Source organism: Somniosus microcephalus, chromosome 12, assembly GCF_052327205.1.
Source record: "Somniosus microcephalus isolate GS21.2 chromosome 12, FLI_Smic_1.0, whole genome shotgun sequence".
NCBI classification, from domain to species: Eukaryota; Metazoa; Chordata; class Chondrichthyes; order Squaliformes; family Somniosidae; genus Somniosus; species Somniosus microcephalus.
In genome coordinates this window covers 158,016,500-158,032,192 of record NC_140998.1, presented here as the reverse complement: position 1 = coordinate 158,032,192, position 15,693 = coordinate 158,016,500, and the positions used below count along the sequence as shown (strand labels likewise).

Sequence of the window (15,693 nt, the reverse complement as noted above, 5' to 3'; positions counted from 1 at the left end):
GACATCAGTCATTGGGAAAATGCTGGAATCCATTATTAAGGAAGTGGTAACAGGGCACTTAGAAAATCTTTGTATGATTTTTTTTTGGAAATCTTTATATTGTGGCGGAGCCACCAAGGGTCTCAGAACAATTAGTAATAATCCCTTTAACTACAGTGTAGTGCAGCCGCGGACTGCACCTTTAAACTGCCTGTTAACTACTGTATTGTACTTTCCTGCACTCCACGTGATGACGTCATGACGCCGATCACGTGACCGCCAGTGGCGCGAAGAACGCGATGTCAGCTTCCAGAATCTTCCAGCAGTCGTCGAGTGCCCAGCAAGCTGATTAGACCTGTTAACTGTTTCTCCTGTAGTTTCCCTGTTAACTTCGTTATTCATTAAAACCTGTAGATTTGATTCATCGAGTCGAATACCTTTATTCAGATAGGAACCTCCGTTCCTACATTGGTGACCCCGATCTCGTCGGACAACTTTCGTCGAGGATGAACACGAACGCCGTCGCCCTTAAACTGCCGCAGTTCTGGGAACAGCAGTCGGCAGCATGGTTTTTCCAGGCAGAAGCACAGTTCGCACTCCGGGAGGTCACAGCGGATTCGACCCGTTATTATTATGTGGTTTCCGCTCTCGACAGTGCCACGGCCTCGCGGGTCGTCAGCCTCCTGGGCAACCCACCGGAGGAGGGCAAGTACGAAGCGCTTAAAGCCCGTTTGCTACAGGTATTTGATCTTAATAAGTCAGAGCGTGCACGCAAGCTTATATCCATGCCCGGCCTCGGGGACTCAAAACCGTCAGAACTGATGAGCCAAATGCTCACGCTGTTGGGTGCGGAACCCCAATGCTTTTTATTCCGTGAGCTTTTCCTCTGCCAGCTACCCAAACCTGTTCAGGCGGCCTCGGCCAATACTGCCATCACAGACTGTGCAGAACTCGCTGCAGAGGCAGTTACCGCATTCCCGCGGCCTCACACAGTCAAACCCTTGCAAGAGTTTTTGGGGATGGTAAATTATCATCGTTTCGTCCCCAAGGCGGCCCGGTTAATGCAACCTCTGTACGAAGCACTAAAAGGAAAGTCGGGCAAGAATGTTATCACTTGGACACTGCAAATGGACCAGGCGTTCCGCGATACCAAGGCGGCGTTGGCAGATGCAACTATGCTCGCACACCCACTCCCAGGCGCGACGGTCACCCTCACTACGGATGCCTCCGACTACGCCATCGGGGCAGTTCAAGAGCAGTGGGTCGACGGGAGTTGGCAGCCGTTAGCCTTTTTCAGCCGCCAACTGCGCAAGAACGAGCAAAAGTATAGCACTTTTGACAGAGTTGCTAGCTCTGTTTTTGGCCATCCGGCATTTCCGTTTTCTTCTAGAAGGCCGTCCGTTCACTGCATTCGTGGACCACAAACCGCTCACCTTCGCCATGGCCAAAACGGCGGAACCTTGGTCAGCTCGGCAGCAACGCCACCTCACGTTTATATCCGAATTCACAACGGATTTGCGGCACGTGTCAGTCAAGGATAATCTCGTGGCGGATTGCCTTTCCCGGGCTCCAGTCCAGGCAGTCCACCTGGGCATCGATTTTGTCGGACTGGCAGAGGATCAACTGGCAGACCCAGAGGTACAAGCGTTTAGGACCACGCCTTCCAGTTGGCAGACGTGCCATTTCAAGCGGCAGGAACCACGCTCTTGTGCGACACATCCATGGGAGCGCCCCGGCCCATTGTGCCAGTCGAATGGCGCAAGAAAGTATTCCAGGCAATCCACGGGTTATCTCACCCGGGGATGCGGGCTTCTCAACGGCTCATGTCCCGCAAATTTGTTTGGAAAGGCATGCATTTGGACGTCCGGGACTGGACAAACAATTGCATCAAATGTCAAAAATCCAAAGTCCACCGTCACGTCAAGGCTCCAGTGGCCAACTTCCTGGTGCCTGAGCGCCGTTTCGACCACGTTCACATGGACTTAGTAGGTCCCCTTCCCGGGTCACGAGGATTCACACACCTCCTGACGGTGGTAGAGGCGATTCCCTTGGCTGCTACCACTGCAGCAGAGGTCTCCAGGGCGTTTATTTCGTCGTGGGTGGCTCGGTTCGGGGTGCCATCTGACATCTCCTCAGACCGCGGTCCGCAATTCACATCAGAGCTGTGGAACGCAGTGGCACAGGGCCTGGGTACCAAGCTGCACCGTACCACCGCGTACCATCCACAGGCGAATGGTCTGTGCGAAAGGTTCCATTGGTCTCTCAAAAGTGTCCCTCCGTGCCAGCTTGAGGGGACCCAACTGGGTGGACAGGCTCCCCTGGGTGATGCTAGGCCTCCGGACAGCCCCAAAAGAGGATCTCCAGTCTTCATCGGCTGAGCTGGTTTATGGCCAGACACTCAGAGTGCCAGGTGACTTTCTCCCTCCACACAACGAACCATGGTCTGCAGCTCAACAGCTCCTGCTACATCAGGAGGCGGCCAGGAATTTCCTGCCTATCCCAACCTCGCATCATGACCTGCAGAGGCCTCATGTCCCGACAGAGCTCATGAGTTCGGAATATGTATTTATTAGACAGGACGGTCACAGAGACTCGCTCAAGCCGCCTTATACCGGACCGTTTCGTGTCATCTCATGAAAAGTTTTTCACAGTCGAAGTGGGTGGCAAGTCCGATACCATCTCCATCGACCGGCTTAAACCGGCCCACCTAGATCGGAGTGAGCCGGTCGTGGCTGCCCAACCGCCTCGCCGCGGCCGACCGCCAGACCAGTCGTGCACCAGCCCGCCGTTGACCAGCCCGATTCGGCCTCAGACGCGCCTACACCTCTACCGTTTCTGCCTCGCCCGATGCGCCGCTTCTGCCGCAACCCGGCACTGGTTCGTCTACCAACGCTCCGCTTCCGCTGCCTGACTTTCGTCGTCATTCAGCCAGGATCATTAAACCTCCTGCTCGGTTGACAATGTCCGTTAAAGTGGATTCTGGGGGGGCGCCTGTGGCGGAGCCACCAAGGGTCTCAGAACAATTAGTAATAATCCCTTTAACTACAGTGTAGTGCAGCCGCGGACTGCACCTTTAAACTGCCTGTTAACTGTACTGTATTGTACTTTCCTGCACTCCACGTGATGACGTCATGACGTCGATCACGTCACCGCCAGTGGCGCGAAGAACACGACGACGTCAGCTTCCAGAATCTTCCAGCAGTCGTCGAGTGCCCAGCAAGCTGATTAGACCTGTTTACTGTTTCTCCTGTAGTTTCCCTGTTAACTTCATTGTTCATTAAAACCTGTTGATTCATCGAGTCGAATACCTTTATTCAGATAGGAACCTCCGTTCCTACAATATGATGATTAGACAGAGTCAAAATGGTTTTATGAAAGGGAAATAGTGTTTGACAAATTTATTAAGAGTTTTCTGTGGATGTAACTAGCAGGGGAGATAAAGGTGAACCAGTGGATGTAATGTATTTGGATTTTCAAAAGGCATTCGATAAGGTGCCACATAAAACATTGTTACGCAAGATAAGAGCACATGGAGTTGGGGGTATTAACATGGATAGAGGATTGCTTGACAGACAAGAGAGAGTAGGGATAAATGTGTCATTTTCCAGTTGGCAGGCTGTAACTAGTGGGGTGCTGCAAGGATCAGTGCTGGGGCCTCAGCTAGTTACAATCTATATTAATGACTTAGATGAAGGGACTGAGTGTAATGTATCCAAGTTTGCTGATGATACAAAGCTAGGTGGAAAAGTAGGCTGTGGGGAGGACACAAAGAGCCTGCAAAGTGATATAGACAGATTAAGTGAGTGGGCAATAAGGTGGCAGACGGAGTATAATGTGGGGAAATGTGAGGTTATTCAATTTGGTAGGAATAAAAAAACGTTTTTTAAATGGTGAGAAACTATTAAATGTTAGTGTTCAGAGAGATTTAGGTGTCCCAGTACAAGAAACAGAGTTAACATGCAGGTACAAGAAGCAATTAGGAAGGCAAATAGCATGTTGGCCTTTATTGCAAGGGGGTTGGAGTACAAGAGTAAGGAAATCTTGCTACAATTGTACAGGGCTTTGGTGAGACCACACCTGGTGTACTGTGCACAGTTTTGGTCTCCTTATCTAAGGAAGGATAAACTTACCTTAGAGGTGGTGCAACGAAGGTTCACTAGATTGATTCCTGGGATGTGAGGCTGTCTTATGAGGAGAGATTGAGCCTATACTCTCTAGAGTTTTGAAGAATAAGAGGTGATCTCAATGAAACACATTAGATTCTGAAGGGGATCGACAGGATCGATGCGGAGAGATGTTTCTCCTGGCTGGAGAGTCTAGAACTAGGGGGCAAAGTCTCAGGATAAGGGGTCGGCCTTTTAAGACTGAGATGAGGAGGAATTTCTTCATTCAAGAGGGTTCCTTGGAATTCTCTGCCCCAAAGGGCTGTGGATGCTCAGTCAGAGTATATTCAAGGCCGAGATCGATAGATTTTTGGATCAAGGGATATGAGGATAGTGCAGGAAAAAGTGGAGTTGAAGTTGAAGATCAGCCATGATCTTATTGAATGGCGGAGTAGGTTCGAGGGGCCATATTGCCTACGCCTGCTCTTAACTCTCATGTTCTTATTTAAGATTAAGAACTCACTAATACACTGTATGTTTATGTAATAGGAAAGCTAAAAAAAAGTATGTGAGGTTACTCATCATAGAAGTGCATACTTAGCCTCTGGAAATACAGAACTATTTTCATCCATGGTTTAAACCCGAAACTGAAAACCTGTAGAAGACAGAAAAAAATTGCAATTCAATAACCAACAAAAACATTTGCCTCAGAGCCCTCCAAACTTCAACCAAGGCATACTGTGTGGCACAACATATAAAAGTAGCAGCCAAGGTACCAGAATTGAGGCCTCAATAGTAAAACAATGCATTACAGATCTGTTCAGTTGATATCCTGCAACAGCGACGACGCAACAACTCCTTACGTTGCCCTCCCATTTACCTACTGAAGTCTCCTGTCACCTTATTGCAGGCCAATTGAGCACACAGAAGCTGTTTTTTCTGTGCATTTGTCTCCCTGGAACTGATAAGTGTCCGTCTTGGCTCAGTGGTAGAACTCTTGACCCCAAGTCAGAAGGTCATGGGTTCAAGTCTCACTTCAGAGACTGGAGTACATAAACTAGGTTGGCATTTCAGTGCAGTACAGAGGAAATGCTTCACTGTCGGATGTGCTGTCTTTAGGATTAGGTGTTAAACCGAGGCCGCGTCTGCCCTCTCAGGTGGACGGTAAAAAATCCTATGGCACTATTCTAAGAAGAGCAGGGGGGTTCTCCCAATGTCCTGGCGAATATTTATCTCGCCAAAACATATGATCTGGTCATTTATAGAATTGCTGTTTGTGGGGCCTTGCTGTGCGCAAACTGGCTGCTGTGCGTTCCCTGTATTACAACAGTGACTACACTTCAAAAGTATTTCATTGGCTGTAAAGCGCTTCAGAACATCGAGGTCATGAAAGGTGCTAGTAAATACAAGTCTTTTTGTGTTCTTTTAGAAGATCTTAAAGTTCCAGCGATGTGCGTCGCTTGCGGTGTGACCATCTCTCAAACCCCCAACAGACAAGTTCAGCAGAGATATTTACAGATTTTGACACGGAGCTGATGGTACAGCAGTGGGCTTGCATCATCCTGCTCTTTTGCATCTCGATGCACTGACTTGGCATGCCACACAAAGAAGCAGTTGGCTAGAGAGCAGAACACCAGACCCATGGACAGGTCTGTGCTGCGACAAGTCTGTGGAGGGCAGCTTCATTAAGATGGAGAGTGAAGTAGTTGATTCAGAGACTTGGGTCCTGAATTTAAATAAAGGAAACTACGATGGTATGGGGCGCGAGTTGGCTAGGATGGATTAGGGAATGTTACTTAAAGGGTTGACGGTGAATAGGCAATAACAAACATTTAAAGATCATATGGATGAACTACAGAATTTGTTCATCCCTGTTTGGCATAAAAATAAAACAAAAAAGGTGACTCAACATTGGCTAACAAGGGAAATTAGGATAGCTTAAGATCCAAGGAGAGGACATATAAATTGGCCAGAAAAAGCAGCAAACCTGAGGATTGGGAGCAGTTTAGGATTCAGCAAAGGAGGACAAAGGGATTAATTAAGAAGGGGGAAATAGAGTATGAGAGTAAGCTTTCAGGGAACATAAAAACTGACTGTAAAAGCTTCTATAGATATGCGGAGAAAAAGATTGGTAAAGTCAAGCGTAGATCCCTTGCAGTCAGAATCAGGGGAATTTATAATGGGGAACTGTGGTAAACCACTGTTATACCTGTCTGTGTCTGTATGTGTATTCCACTAGGTACAGGTCTGGACATGCCTCGGCTGACTCCTCCCACTATTCCAGGTATATAAGTGACTACCTCCCAGTCCCTTAGTATTCTGGACGGGTCGACCACTCGAGACAAGACCTTCATTCTTTAGTTAATAAAAGCCTGGTTGTTACTCGCTCAACCTCAGTCTTTTGAGTAATTGATGGCGCATCAATTTTATTAACTAAATTTTTTATAACGGAGAAGATCCTCACACCAGCATGCCTGGACCTGGACAGTCGGGAAGCAGACGCTTCCACCAAGTTTGCTCACTGGCTCACGTGCTTCGAGACATTCCTGACTGCCTCCACTGCGGTCGAAACGGATGCGGACAAATTGTCTGTCCTGTTCTCCAAGGTGAACCACCGAGTGTACTCAGTCATCCGGGACGCGACCTCGTACACAGCCGCCCTCCAGCTCCTCAAGACCCAGTACACGCGCCCTGTGAACGAAGTATACGCTAGGCACCTTCTGGGGAGTCGCAAGCAACAACCTGGGGAATCGACTGAGGAATACCTCCAAGCACTGTCCGTGCTTGGCCGGGCCTGTGGGTGTAAGGCGGGAACGCCCACTAAGTACACGGAGGAACTGATCCGGGATGCCTTCGTAGCGGGCCACAGGTCCAACTACACCCGACAGCGACTGCTGGAGCAGAGTGACCTCACCCTCGACAAAGCCTCCGACATCGCACTAACGCTGGACGCAGCCTTCCGGGGCATGGATGCCTACTCCTCTGCACAGTGGACGCCGTGGGGAACGACAACCTGGGACACGGTAGGACAGCCCCATAGCACCGTGCCACCCCAGCCACAGCCCAACAACGGCCCAACTACCGGAGCAGTGTCCCAAAGCCAGACAGCAGTATCCCAAGGCCAGAAATGCTACTTCTGTGGCCAGGCCAAACACCCCAGAGCGCGCTGCCCGGCGAAGAATGCGACCTGCTCGGGCTGCGGGAAAAAGGGACACTACGCCAGCGTCTGCAAGGCCAAAGCCACCCCGAACGCCAGCAGCGCCGCGTGTGGGCCGTGCGAGCCGCCATCTTGGGCCCCCAACGGCGCCGCGTGTGGGCCGCCATCTTGGGCCTCCCCAGCCATGTGCGAACCACCGCAGCAGCAGCCATCTTGGACGACTCCAGCCACATGGGAATCATGGACGCCGCCATCTTGGACACCAGCCGGGACGCAGCAGACCGCCAACCACCCCCCCCAAATCTGATACTCGCAGCGACACACCGACCCCGACGCTGGCCTCTGTGACGCTGGACCAAACGAGACCGCACCAGCTAGCTCGGTCCAAAATGGACGTTAAGGTAAACGGCCATGCAATAAACTGCCTTTTTGACTCCGGGAGCACAGAGAGCTTCATCCACCCCGACACGGTGCGGCGTTGCTCTCTCCCAGTCCTGCCTGCGCACCAGCGGATTTCTATGGCCTCCGAGTCCCAGTCAGCGGACATTGGCGGCTACTGCGTGGTGACACTAGTAGTAGACGGGACTGTGTTCAATAATTTTAAACTCCTGGTCCTGCCCGACCTCTGCACTGCCGTTCTACTGGGGTTGGATTTCCAGTGCCACCTCAAAAGCGTTACGATGGCGTACGGTGGCCCCCTCCCCCCACTCACAGTCCGCAGCTAGCAGCCTCCAAATTGCCCGCCGCGCACCAGATGCAACCTCTCCACACTCAGAGTCCCACCCCCCCACTGTTTGCTAACCTCACCCCCGACTGTAAGCCCATCACCACAAAGAGCAGGCGATACAGTGCCGGGGACAGGGTTTTCATCAAAACCGAAGTGGAACGGCTCCTGAAGGAGGGGATTATTGAGGGCAGCTCCAGCCCCTGGCGAGCCCAGGTTGTGGTCGTTAAGACCGGCGAGAAACAACGCCTGGTCATCGACTACAGCCAAACAATAAACCGCTACACCCTGCTGGACGCCTACCCACTCCCCCGCATAGCTGACATGGTCAACCAGATCGCGCAGTACCGCGTCTTTTCGACCATTGACCTGAAATCAGCGTACCACCAGCTCCCCATCAGCCCTGAAGACCGCCAGTATACTGCTTTTGAGGCAAACGGCCGCCTCTATCACTTCCTTAGGGTTCCCTTCGGCGTTACCAACGGGGTCTCCGTCTTCCAAAGGGAGATGGACCGGATGGTCGATCAAAACGAGCTGCAGGCCACTTTCCCTTACCTAGATAATGTGACCATCTGCGGCCATGACTTGCAGGACCATGACGCAAACCTCGAGAAATTCCTCCGCACCGCCCAACTCCTGAACCTGACATATAACAAGGAGAAGTGCATATTCCGCACAGACCGCCTCGCCATCCTTGGCTGTGTTGTGAAACACGGGGTCATCGGTCCCGACCCGGACGCGTCCCCTTATGGAACTCCCACTGCCCCACTGCCTAAAAGCTCTGAAGAGGTGCCTAGGGTTTTTTTCCTACTACGCTCAGTGGGTCCCCTACTATGCAGACAAAGCCCGTCCGCTGATCAAGTCCACCTCTTTTCCCGTGACGGCAGAGGCCCGCTTAGCCTTCCACCGTATCAAGGAAGACATTGCCAAAGTCACCATGCACGCAGTGGACGAATCCATCCCCTTCCAGGTGGAAAGCGATGCGTCCGACTTCGCTCTGGCCGCCACCCTTAATCAAGCGGGGAGACCTGTGGCATTCTTCTCACGAACCCTCCAGGGCCCGGAGACCAGACACTCCACGGTCGAGAAGGAGGCCCAGGCTATCGTGGAGGCTGTGCGTCATTGGAGGCACTACCTGGCCGGAAAACGATTTACCCTGCTCACTGACCAGCGTTCAGTTGCTTTTATGTTCAACAACAAGCAGAGGGGCAAAATCAAAAACGACAAGATCTTGAGGTGGAGAATCGAACTTTCCACCTACAATTACGAGATCTTGTACCGGCCTGGGAAGCTCAATGAACCCCCAGATGCCCTTTCGCGTGGCACCTGCACCAGCACGCAGATCGATAGGCTGAGGGCCCTCCACAATGACCTCTGCCACCCGGGGGTCACCAGGTTCTTCCACTTCATCAAGGCCCGCAACCTGCCTTACTCAATCGAGGAGGTCAGGACCATGACCAAGAACTGCCAAGTCTGCGCTGAGTGCAAACCGCACTTTTATAGACCAGACAGAGCCCACCTGATAAAAGCCACTCGCCCTTTCGAACGCCTGAGCGTCGATTTCAAAGGGCCTCTCCCCTCCTCCGACCACAATGTGTACTTCCTCAACATCATTGACGAGTACTCCCGGTTCCCGTTCGTTATCCCCTGCCCGGACATGACCAGTGCCACGGTCATTAAATGTCTGAACAGCCTCTTCACCCTGTTCGGTTTCCCCAGCTATATCCATAGCGACCGGGGCTCATCGTTTATGAGCGACGAACTCTGCCAGTACCTGCTCGCTAGGGGTATAGCCACAAGCAGGACCACCAGTTACAACCCCCGGGGGAACGGACAGGTGGAAAGAGAGAATGCAACAGTTTGGAAGGCCGCCCTACTAGCCTTAAAGTCTAGGGGCCTTCCGACCTCCCGCTGGCAGGAGGTGCTCCCCGATGCGCTCCACTCGATTCGGTCACTGCTCTGCACTGCCACCAATGCCACCCCTCACGAGAAAATGTTTGTCTTCCCAAGGAAGTCCACATCGGGGACATCGTTACCGCCATGGCTGACGTCCCCAGTGCCGGTACTACTGAGAAGACACGTGAGGGCCAATAAAACGGACCCCCTGGTCGAGAGGGTCGACCTCCTCCACGCCAACCCCCAGTATGCTTACATTGCGTACCCGGACGGGCGGGAGGACACAGTCTCCATACGAGACCTCGCACCCTCGGGGACCGCTGTAACCCACTACCCATTACCACCCCCCCCCACGGCCCGATATCCAACCCCAGCAGCCGGCTCGCCTTGGACCGTCACCCACGAGGACTGCACTCCAGGGCTCCAGCCTACATGGGACGCGACGCTGGAAGCGCCACCACCCCTGCCGTCGCCACGTCGATCACAACGGCAGACAAGACCTCCGGAGAGACTCCAATACATGAACTTTTAAATACACTTCACCCCGCCGGACTCATTTTTAAACAAGGGGTGAATGTGGTAAACCACTGTTATACCTGTCTGTGTCTGTATGTGTATTCCACTAGGTACAGGTCTGGACATGCCTCGGCTGACTCCTCCCACTATTCCAGATATATAAGTGACTACCTCCCAGTCCCTTAGTATTCTGGACGGGTCGACCACTCGAGACAAGACCTTCATTCTTTAGTTAATAAAAGCCTGGTTGTTACTCGCTCAACCTCAGTCTTTTGAGTAATTGATGGCACATCAGGACCAAAGACATGGCTGACCAATTAAATACATACTTTGGTTCTGTCTTCACAAAGGAGGACAGAGTTGGAATAAACGGGTCTTTTTCCGAGTGGTAGGCAGTGACTAGTAGGGTCCTGCAGGGATCGGTGCTAGGACCCCAATTATTCACAATATATACTAATGATCTAGGCGAGGTGCAAAACTCTGCTAGTAGTTTCCTGCCCCACATTAAATCTGATTGGTCCCATCACACCAGTCACCTCTGACCTTCACTAGCTTCCTGTTAGAACTTGCTTCTGTGTCAGGTGTCCCATCATATCTGCTTTTGTTATGTTGATTGAGGGATAAATATTGGCCAGTACACCGGGGATAACTCCCCTGCTCTTCTTCGAAATAGTGCCACGGCATCTTTTACATCCACCCGAGAGCGCAGGCGGGGCCTCAGTTTAACGTCCCATCAGATAGTGCAGCACTCCCTCAGTACTGCACTGGAGTATCAGTCTAGATTTTTGTAATCAAGTCCTTTAGGGAAGGAAATCTGCCGTCTTTACCTGGTCTGGTCTACATGTGACTCCAGAACCACGGAAATGTGGTTGACTTTTAACTGCCTTCTGAAATGGCCTAGCAAGCCACTCAGTTGTAACAAACCGCGACACAAAACAATAAGAAGAATTAAACCGGACGGACAACCCGGCATCGACCTCGGTACCGACTTCAGACACGACAACAGCACACCCAGTCCAGTCGACCCTGCAAAGTTCACCTCACAAACATCTGGGAACTTGTCAAAATTGGGAGAGCTGTCACACAGACCAGTCAAGCAACAGCCTGACACAGTCATACTCACAGAATCATACCTTTCAGCCAAAGTCTCAGACTCCTCCATCACCATTTCCACCAGCAGCACAGACCGACCAGAGGTGGTGGCACAGTGGGATTCAGTCAAGAGGGAGTGGCTCTGGGAGTCCTCAACATTAACTCTGGACCCCATGAAGTCTCATGGTTTCAGGTCAAGCATGGGGAAGGAAACATGCTGATCATCACCGACCACCCTCCCTCAGCTGATGAATCAGTACTGCTCCATGTTGACCACCACTTGGAAGAAGCACAGATGGTAGCAAGAGCACAGAATGTACTCTGGGTGGGGGACTTCAATGTCCATCATCAAGAGCGGCTCTGTAGCAACACTACTAACCAAACTGGCCAAGACCTGAAGGACATAGCTACCAAGACTGGGCCTGCGGCAGGTGGGGAGAGAATCAACACGAGGGGAAAAACCTACTTGACCTCGTCCTCACCAATCTACCTGTCGTAGATGCACCTGTCCATTACAGCATCGGTAGCAGTGACCACCACAAAGTCCTTGTGGAGATGAAGACCCCCTCCATCGTGTTCTGTGGCACTACCACTGTGCTAAATGGGATAGATTCAGAACAGATCTAGCAGCTCAAAACTGAGCATGCACGAGACGCTGCGGACAATCAACAGCAGCAGAATTGTATTCCACCACAATCTGTAAACTCATGGCCCGGCATATCCCTCACTCTACCATTACCATCAAGCCAGGGGATCAACCCTGGATCAATGAGAAGTGCAGAAGAACATGCCAGGCGCAGCACCAGGTGTACCTAAAAGAGGTGCCAACCTGGAGAAGCTGCAACACAGGACTACATGCATACTAAACAGTGAAAGCAGCATGCTAGAGACAGAGCTAAGCGATCCCACAATCATCGGATCAGATCAAAGCTCTGCAGTCCTACCACATCCAGTCGTGAATGGTGGGGGACAATTAAACAACTAACCTGAGGAAGAGGTTCCATGAATATCCCCATCCTCAATGATGGTGGAGCCCAGCGTTTGCAACCATCTTCAGCCAGAAGTGCCAAGTAGATGATCCACATCAGCCTCCTGACATCCTCACCATCGCAGAAGCCAATCTTCAGCCAATTTGATTCACTCCACATGATATCAAGAAACGGCTGAGCGCACTGGATACAGCAAAGGCTATGGGCCCTGACAACATCCCGGCTGTCGTGCTGAAGTCTTGCGCTCCTACATTAGCCACGCCTCTAGCCAAGCTGTTCTAGTACAGCTACAACACTGGCATCTACCCAACAATGTGGAAAACGGCCCAGTATGTCCTGTCCACAAAAAGCAGGACAAAACCAATCTGGCCAATTACCGCCCCATCAGTCTAATCTCAATCATCAGCAAAGTGATGGAAGGTGTCATCGACAGTGCTTTCAAGCGGCACATACTCACCAATAACCGATGCTCAGTTCGGGTTCCCCCAGGAATACTCGGCTCCTGACCTCATTACAGCTTTGGTCCAAACATGGACAAAAGAGCTGAATTCCAGAGGTGAGGTGAGAGTAACTGCCCTTGACATCAAGGCACCATTTGACCAAGTGTGACATCAAAGGGCCCCAGTAAAATTGGGAATCAGGGGAGAAACTCTCCCCTGGCTGGAGTCATACCTAGCACAAAGGAAGATGGTTGTGGCTGTTGGAGATCAATCATCTCAGCCCCAGGACATCGCTGCAGGAGTTCCTCAGAGCAGTGTCCTAGTACCAACCATCTTCAGCTGCTTCATCAATGACCTTCCCTCCATCATAAGGTCAGAAGTGGGGATGTTTGCACAGTGTTCAGTTGCATTCACAACTCCCCAGATAATGAAACAGTCCATGCCCACATGCAGCAAGACCTGGACAACATTCAGGTTTGGGTTGTTAAGTGGCAAATAACATTCACACCACACAAGTACCAGGCAATGTCTATCTCCAACAAGAGAGAGTCTGACCACCTTGACATTCAACAGCATTACCAGCACCGAATCCCCCACCATCAACATCCTGGGGGGGTCACCATTGACCAGAAACTTAAAATGGACCAGCCACATAAATACTGTGGCTACAAGAGCAGGTCAGAGGCTGGGTATTCTGCAGCGAGTGTCGCACCTCCTGACCCCCAAAGCCTTTCCACCATCTACAAGGCACAAGTCAGGAGTGTGATGGAATACTCTGCACTTGCTTGGATAAGTGCCGCTCCAACAACACTGAAGAAGTTCAACACCATCCAGGACAAACTGGCACCCCCAACCATCATCTTAAACATTCACTCACTCCACCACCAGCACACCGTCGCTGCAATGTGTAACACCTACAAGATGCACTGCAGCAACTCACTAAGGCTTCTTCGACAGCACCTCCCAAACCCGTGACCGCCACCACCTAGGACAAGGACAGCAGGTGCATGGGAACACCATCACCTGCAAGTTCCCCTCAAAGTTACACACCATCCTGACTTGGAAATATATCGCCGTTCCTTCATAGTCGCTGGGTCAAAATCCTAGCACTCTTTCAGGTGTTGTATGGGCGGGGGTTACGGTCCCCTCATCTTCCAGTTAGGAATCCTGGAATTGACTCCAAAAAAACCCCAAGGCTTTTATAGCTGGCTTGTACAGGAGAGCGAGGGCAGAGGCTGATTGACAGCAGCAGCCCTGCTCCCAAAGGGGCGTCTGCCCGCCTGCCACAACGTTCAATAGCAGCGTCTGCCCGCCCAGCCCAGCCACAATGTTCAATAGCAGCGCCTGCCTGCCCAGCACAGCCCAGCCACAATGTTCAATAGCAGCTTCTGCCCGCCAGCCCAGCCCAGCCACAATGTTCAATAGCAGCGTCTGCCCGCCCAGCCCAGCCACAATGTTCAATAGCAGCGTCTGCCCGCCCAGCCCAGCCACAATGTTCAATAGCAGCGCCTGCCCGCCCAGCCCAGCCACAATGTTCAATAGCAGCATCTGCCCGCCCAGCCCAGCCACAATGTTCAATAGCAGCGCCTGCCCGCCCAGCCCAGCCACAATGTTCAATAGCAGCGTCTGCCCGCCCGCCCGCCAGCCCAGCCACAATGTTCAATAGCAGCATCTGCCAGCCAGCCCAGCCACAATGTTCAATAGCAGTGTCTGCCCGCCCAGCCCAGCCACAATGTTCAATATCAGCGTCTGCCTTCCAGCCCAGCCACAATGTTCAATAGCAGTGTCTGCCCGCCCAGCCAGTGTTCAATAGCAGCGTCTGCCCCCCAGACCAACCCAGCCACAATGTTCAATAGCAGCGTCTGCCAGCCCAGCCAGTGTTCAATAGCAGCGTCTGCCCCCCAGACCAACCCAGCCACAATGTTCAATAGCAGCGTCTGCCCGCCCGCCAGCCCAGCCGAGCCACAATGTTCAATAGCAACGTCTGCCCGCCCGCCAGCCCGCCCAGCCACAATGTTCAATAGCAACATCTGCCCGCCCGCCAGCCCAGCCCCAATGTTCAATAGCAGCGTCTGCCCACCCAGCCCAGCCACAATGTTCAATAGCAGCGTCTGTCCGCCCGCCAGCCCAGCCGAGCCACAATGTTCAATAGCAGCGTCTGCCCGCCCGCCAGCCCAACCACAATGTTCAATACCAACATCTGCCCGCCCGCCCAGCCACAATGTTCAATAGCAACATCTGCCCGCCCGCCAGCCCAGCCCCAATGTTCAATAGCAGCGTCTGCCCGCCCAGCCACAATGTTCAATAGCAGCGTCTGCCCGCCCGCCAGCCCAGCCGAGCCGAGCCACAATGTTCAATAGCAACGTCTGCCCGCCAGCCCAGCCACAATGTTCAATAGCAGCGTCTGTCCGCCCGCCAGCCCAACCACAATGTTCAATAGCAGCGTCTGCCCGCCCGCTCAGCCACAATGTTCAATAGCAGCGTCTGCCCGCCCGCCCAGCCACAATGTTCAATAGCAGCGTCAGCCCGCCCGGCTACTGGCCCCACAATCACTGCACCAATCACCGACCCCCTGCTCCTTATCCCGCCCAGTAGTGGCCCCGCAAACCCTGCAGCGCTCCTTACCTGGGCGCTGCCGGGTGTGAAGCCCGAAGGCCGCAGCCCACCAGCCACCTTGGCGGGACCGTTGATTCAACAATTTCAATTCAACCGCCCGGCCCCTGGTCAACTCACCGCGCATGCGCCTTAACCGAGCCCGGCCCTCACCGCTGCTCAAAGTTTTTTCTCCCCTTTTACT

The 15,693-nt window shown here is 52.4% G+C and overlaps 1 protein-coding gene across 2 annotated transcripts in view; it reads right to left on the bottom strand.

The window, feature by feature from the left end:
• LOC147109619 (outer kinetochore KNL1 complex subunit KNL1-like) overlaps positions 1 to 15,615 on the bottom strand; it is a 110,529-nt gene extending 94,914 nt beyond the window's left edge. The window contains exons 1-2 of one of the 2 annotated variants that reach the window (XM_086003695.1): positions 15,522 to 15,615; positions 4,680 to 4,737 (exon numbers count right to left, since the gene is read on the bottom strand). In XM_086003695.1, coding sequence (XP_085859821.1) covers positions 4,680 to 4,714 — 35 coding nt within the window. In that variant the 5' untranslated portion in view covers positions 4,715 to 4,737; positions 15,522 to 15,615. Of the gene's footprint in view, positions 1 to 4,679; positions 4,738 to 12,453; positions 12,558 to 15,521 lie in introns of those variants that run through there. The other variant, XM_086003696.1, reaches the window with a different exon arrangement.
• Between the last annotated feature and the right edge of the window lie 78 nt (positions 15,616 to 15,693).